Source organism: Atractosteus spatula, chromosome 28, assembly GCF_055471065.1.
Source record: "Atractosteus spatula isolate fAtrSpa1 chromosome 28, fAtrSpa1.hap1, whole genome shotgun sequence".
Lineage (NCBI taxonomy): Eukaryota > Metazoa > Chordata > Actinopteri > Semionotiformes > Lepisosteidae > Atractosteus > Atractosteus spatula.
In genome coordinates, this window is record NC_142733.1 from 5,620,317 (window position 1) to 5,626,316 (window position 6,000).

Genomic DNA, 6,000 nt, shown 5'->3' on the forward strand with positions numbered 1-6,000 from the left:
TCTGACCTCTGTCTCTGTGCACAGTAACCACTGAACCATCTAATCAGGGGAGAAACCAAAAAAAACATCCAACTTATCATTAAATCTACACCCACACTAAATCAAGGGTGGCTACTTGAGGTGAGATCTCTTCCCAGATATACATTAAGAGTCAGAACTGCCGACAGAGTAAGAGGTGGGGATGAGTATATCATCCATCCAGCATCATCAGGAAGCTGGTTATTCCAGGTGAGGACTGAAGGAATCCGGAGTCTATCTCAGAAGAACACACAAACTCCAATTACCTTAGCCAACTAGTTTTTGGAAGGTTGAAGAAACTCCAGCACCCGGAAAAACAACATGGGAAGAACATGCGAACTCCACACAGACTGTGCCTCAATCCAGAACCGAAGTCTGCACCCCAGAGCTGAGAGGCGGTCGCGCCGACCTCCATGCCACAGATCATTCAAGATGTCAGATAAGGCTGTAAATATTCCCATTTGTGCACCATATGAAGCTCTACAGCACTGAGCGATATCTGACCGCAAGCTATTTGAATTTACAGCGCAGCTGAAAGTCTGTGCTTTCCTCAGCAGATGGATTATTTGTTTAAACAGCCGTCTAACCTTAACATACCTGTCGCAGTTCAACAATCACAATTCAGCAGCACAGAGAAACCCATTTCAAAGGGTTCAGACAGATGTTTGGTCTACATTTTATTCAACAGTTTCCCACCTACGCCAGTTCACTTTAACCAAGATTTACAGCATCATCTGTGGCCTAGGACAGGCGGGTTCATTTATCACAAACTATCAAACACCCTGTGGTGCTGCTGTAAAAAAAAAACAAACAAAAACTTCATGCAACAAAATGAAAATAAAATCAACGACACGCTCCTTAATTTTTATCAAGATCAAATGGAACAAAACCAGGGTGAAGTCAGAATTCGTTTCCTTGGCAGCAGGCGAATAATTAATTTTGACTACGAAATCAAAGTGAAGTGCAGTTAGCTGAGAAAGCCCAATACTCCATCGCACAGCTTCTGCTCTTAGAAGACACCCCAGCTGTTCATTTTACCTTCAGACTGAGCTAGCCGGAGGGCAAAGGTAAAACTGAGACAGCTGGGACACTGAGCCGCTCTCTGGAAAGACGAGGAAACTGAACAGAAATAGCTCGACAAGTTGAAGAAAGTTTCTTTCTGGCTTCAGATGGAGGGAATCCACCAATCTTAGCGTTCCCACTGGGAAAAGGGAAGCAAAAAGAACTAGGAGCCAGGCAAGGAGATGGACAGACAAACATTCTACCTCGTTTGAAGGACCAGCGTTTCATCCACAGCTTGGAAAAGGAAGGCCAGGAGTTGTTAAGGGGGGAGTCCGCCATTGGGGAGGTCCGGGGACGAGAGGTGGGATCGCGGGGACGAGTGTGAGGAGGATTCCCGGTGCCGGTGCAGGAGCAGGGAAGGATCAGCTCATTAGAGGAGAGAGGAGGATCGGGGGCTCTGGTACAGGGAGGGCTGGACGGAGTGAATGAAGCAGGGAAGAGGGAGCCGGGAGGAGGAGGAGAGAGGACACCAGGGAGGGAGCAAGAAAGAGGAGGGGCGAGAGGGAGAGGTGAGAGACTAAGGCACTGGAAAGGACGAGGGAAAAGAGTGGAATCTGAGCTTCAGCTCCCTACCCTACAGCCAAGGAAACTGTACGCAAAGGAAGCAGGTAAGGATTAACACTTGAAATATTGGTAGGAGCTCAGAAGTGCTGGAGAAATGGACCGGACCTGCTGGAACACAGTCCTGGTCTTGGGCAGTGATGAGGAAAATCAGCTGCCAGCATCAGCAACACAGACACACTGACATGACTCCCGCATGAATAAAGATGAACGAGGCCAAAAGAAATTCGCTTTCAGGCATAAGCGCCTGTATTTTTATTTCTTCACCAACAATAGCCTGACTCAGCACATAACCTCCCTTCTGAATAAACCGCACGGGCTCCCTGGAAAACTTAGAGTGGATTTTACAAGTTCTCCACTGAATGGTTTAGCTCCAGGTTGCCGTCTCCCCTTGAAGATCTACTGCTGAGACTCAAGTCTTCACAAGATACCTAAGAGCAAGCTTCAGTTCAACTGGAATTCATTGCTCAGATCGATTGCAAACATTTTTAAAACGCGCACAGCGCTTTTGAATTTTTTGGGCAGAAAAAACTCGTCCCAATTAAATGAAAGCACATTTTACAGTTCCAAGTTGTTAGTGCTTTCCGCCACCTGGTGGCTCACTGAAAGGCTGGTCAGTTATGCCCGTTATCGAGTTACTTAATTGCCACTTCTCGTTGTTTTGGAGGCAGACTCTGGAAATGTGATGCAGACTACAAATTCGGTCACTTCGCCATGAAAAACCTGCCCTAAAGATTTAAAGATTTCACATTTTACCGTTTAATAACGAGCCATATATCAGAAGACCAGCAGAAAAAGGATGACAATATCATCTCAGTAATTAAAGCGTAAAAGGAGATTAAGGTCAGTTGATAAACCCACCAATCCCGGCCAGCCTCCACGAACAGTTACTGGCTGGTTTGTGGAGAGATTTCACTTTGCATTTTCTCAACTAGAATATAGGTCACGAAGTCATCTCGCTCTTTTTCATCTCGCTGGTGGATTGAGGAGCTGGGCGCTAGATACACGACTGTGGTTTAGACGTAAAGAAGACGATAAGACTCTGTCGCGTTTGTGAAGCAGCGAGATGGTTCACGCAACGTGAAAAACAAATTCTGCATCAACGCCGAGAAGGAAAAAAAAACCAACTCTAGTCGCAGGACTCACGAACACACGTCCTGTACATCCGCCTGAGGCACGGATCTTCGCTTGCAACGACGTTATACATTCAGTTTATTACATATTATTAGATTAAGTTTTTACAGTGGCATCATTTCAAAGTTTGCAGAATACTTCAGAGTAATCAACAGTAATCTGTACAACTAAATCGAGTTTTTTTCCCAGACAAGGGAATGCTACAAGGTTTCATCAAGCATCGAATCTGCATCACTGATAACATAAGCATAGTTTCGTGAATTGCACTATTTCGGTATGCGCCAATACTCGGCGACTGCAACAACTTCACAACAACGCAGGGAGCGAACGCGCCCGATTATTTTAAAAACTGCCACGGCCGATCTGACTGATAACTCGCACAGCTTCCTGACGGTGCGTTGCACAAAAGTCAAACCACTGAGCAAGTCGGGGTTCGGCGCCATCGAAAACCAGCTGAAGACGTGGGTCGGGCAGCACACACATACTCCAGCAGTTAATAACCAACTCTGTGCAGATGTATGCCTTTTAAGATGTGTTAATGCCCTTGAGGCGTTGATTATAGATTCTGCATCGCTAATAATGTGCTTTATAGTTATGCACTGCAGACTCCAACCCAAATGCATGCCGGTGGTTCGAAGTGCGATTGAAAGGGTGCTTAGGCTCGCTCTAGCGGGTGCAAATATGCTCATTTCGCCTCTTTCCAAGCTCCCCTTCAGCGGTATAACCGAGACAGAAACAAGTCACACCCCGAACTCTTTAAACACCCCCCCCCGCGTCCAACACATTCGCGCACACACGCTGCAGAAAAAGTAGGACTTCGAATGAACTTACAGACGAGTTCAGAACATTTCCCCCCCCCCCCGGTATCCAAGAGGTTGTGGCGACTCCAGCTCAGGAGAAGAAGGCTCGTACCCCGGACCTTAATTATGAACCATCCCGTCCCGTCACAGCGCTCTCTGCGGGCTCTACTGGAAGAGAGGCGGGGAGGAGAGCAGAGCTGAGGTGCCGATTGACCGCAGGTTTTGACACAAGCGGCTTCCTCTTTTTTTTTCTTCTCAACTTCGTGTGCTGGTGTTCCTGTTGGCAGACGTGTTCCCCGCCGTTCGCAGATCGCGAAAGGAGAAACGAAGTGCGCGGAAGCGAGCCTGTCATTTCGTTTTTTTAAAAAAAAAAGAGAGAGAAAAGAAAACGAGGCGGTGGGAGATGATTGCGTTTGTAATTCTTTGGGTCAAGAAAAGTTCAACGATTCCCACGCGAAAGAGGCAACTGTAGGGCATGAGTGTATCTTCAATGAACCCACTCTTATGTCCCTACCGGCCTTTTGATAAACCGTGGAAACGCCTTCATTTTCACGACTGAACCCTTTTCGCTGATAGCTCATACAGGATTAGCACTTCTCTCACTACAACCATCTCTGGTTGCTGAAACCCGCCTACTTCACTCATTCACAGTTTTGAAAGCGCGCCGACGGGGAGGTGGAGTGGGGAGTCCGAGGCGACAGCTTTTATTTAAAGTGCCGGCAGGTGTGTCAACTTCAGCTGCCAGTCCTGCCTCAAGCCCGTCGTTTCCCCCCGCAGGCACAGAAGCCTCCTCCGTCTGGGAGCATGAGCCTGACCTCAATTCAATGAGACAGCAAGGGGAAAAGTCCGTCTCCGACCACCCCTCTCCCCCCACCTGACATTACTGGCAGTGTGACCCTGTAGGGGCTTCTTAAAAAAAAATAGTTCCCTCAACAGCCACCACACACTTCATACTTCACACTGTTGTTAATTTCCCACCCTGCTCTGCTGCGATCTGTCTTCTGCAGGCTGAATCTGCGGCTTCAGATATGAGCTCAGCAGCGGAAAGTGAGGTTTCCGCATTTCAGTAGTCAGCTCAGAAGCGCAACGTCGCACAGATCTAGAGCTGGGACTGTGCCAAGACCTTGTTTTTGTTGGATATTTTTTTGGTCCCTTTCGAATGGCTGTTCACGGGGGGTAGTGGGGATCCCTAAATCACCCACACTGGACTTGCGTGTAGGAGAAACATCAAGACTGGGCCAAGCGCTGGGCAGATGACTTTTAATAGAGATGAGTACAGGGTTTGCTTGCAGTTGCCAACAACATTAGTTTCCAAATGCAAAATGGGAAGATGGAGCTAGAAGAGGCCACTGGTGGAAAACATTTTTTTGTCATTTACATTTACCAGAACAATAAAAAAGCAAACAAAATTTTAGAAAAGTTAAATGCCTACAAACCCAAAGCAAGAGATGTTATATTAGCGTTGTGTAATGGACTCTAGTAAGGCCCATTTAGAATATTGTGTACAATTGTGGTCACTCTGTCATAGAAAATATGCTCAGGAATCTGTCCAGACTAGAGCAACCTCATTCATTTCAGAGTTTAAGAGAGGAGCTTAAATGTCTTTGTCTTACACAGAGAAGACTGTGAGGGGGCAGGATTCATATTCAGAACCTTCGAATGCATTGTCGGAGCCGGCCCACTGGACCGTCAATAGAACCACAGCAACAGGGACCCACAGACACATGGGGAAACTACACAGGAGTGCACTAAAAACTGAGAATGGGAGTGTCTCCCTTACCCGAAAGGTTGTGGGAGGGTGGAACAAGCTGCCCAGCCATGTTGCTGAAGGAAAAACTCCTTGGTTTCTTTCAAGTGACAGCTGGATAAGATGCTATACTTCAATTAATTAATTACTACCAAATGGGCCAGATAATAATAATAATAATAAAGCTGCATTACTCCCAGGCTACTGTATGTAGTCTAATTTTAATTAATTTTTGCTTTGTACTGTGTACTTGTAAGCTCCAGAAAATATACTCATGATCTACTCGTGTTAGAGCTGACTTCTCCAAACTAACAAGAAGGCAGCCCTAGCAGCTTACTCATAGGCTATAGGCAGATCTCCTCTTCGAGAGCACATTTGAGAGGAACAACTATCTCCTGATGCAAACTGGAGGTGAGACATAGTGCAGAAAAGTGAGAGAAATGCGGTCATAACAGCCGTCCTGATTCTATCACGAACAATCTGTTTGGGGTTTTGCAGAAGAGGATGAAAACACTGTTTAAACCAGGCGTGCAGTACAACACAGTGAACAATCACGGTCCTGGCGGAAGCCCAGCGTTTTGTGTTTCGACTGAAGCGGAGTTTCACTGCTCGTCTCTGAGAATTTGAAGGAAATATAAAATTCTCTATTGGCGTTAGAAACAGCCAGACCGAAAAAAA

At 46.5% G+C, this 6,000-nt stretch overlaps 1 protein-coding gene across 1 annotated transcript in view; it reads right to left on the bottom strand.

The window, feature by feature from the left end:
* arhgef18b (Rho/Rac guanine nucleotide exchange factor 18b) overlaps positions 1-1,359 on the bottom strand; it is a 64,050-nt gene extending 62,691 nt beyond the window's left edge. The window contains exon 1 of the mRNA XM_088907507.1: positions 1,284-1,359. Coding sequence (XP_088763633.1) covers positions 1,284-1,359 — 76 coding nt within the window. The remainder of the gene's footprint in view (positions 1-1,283) is intronic.
* Between the last annotated feature and the right edge of the window lie 4,641 nt (positions 1,360-6,000).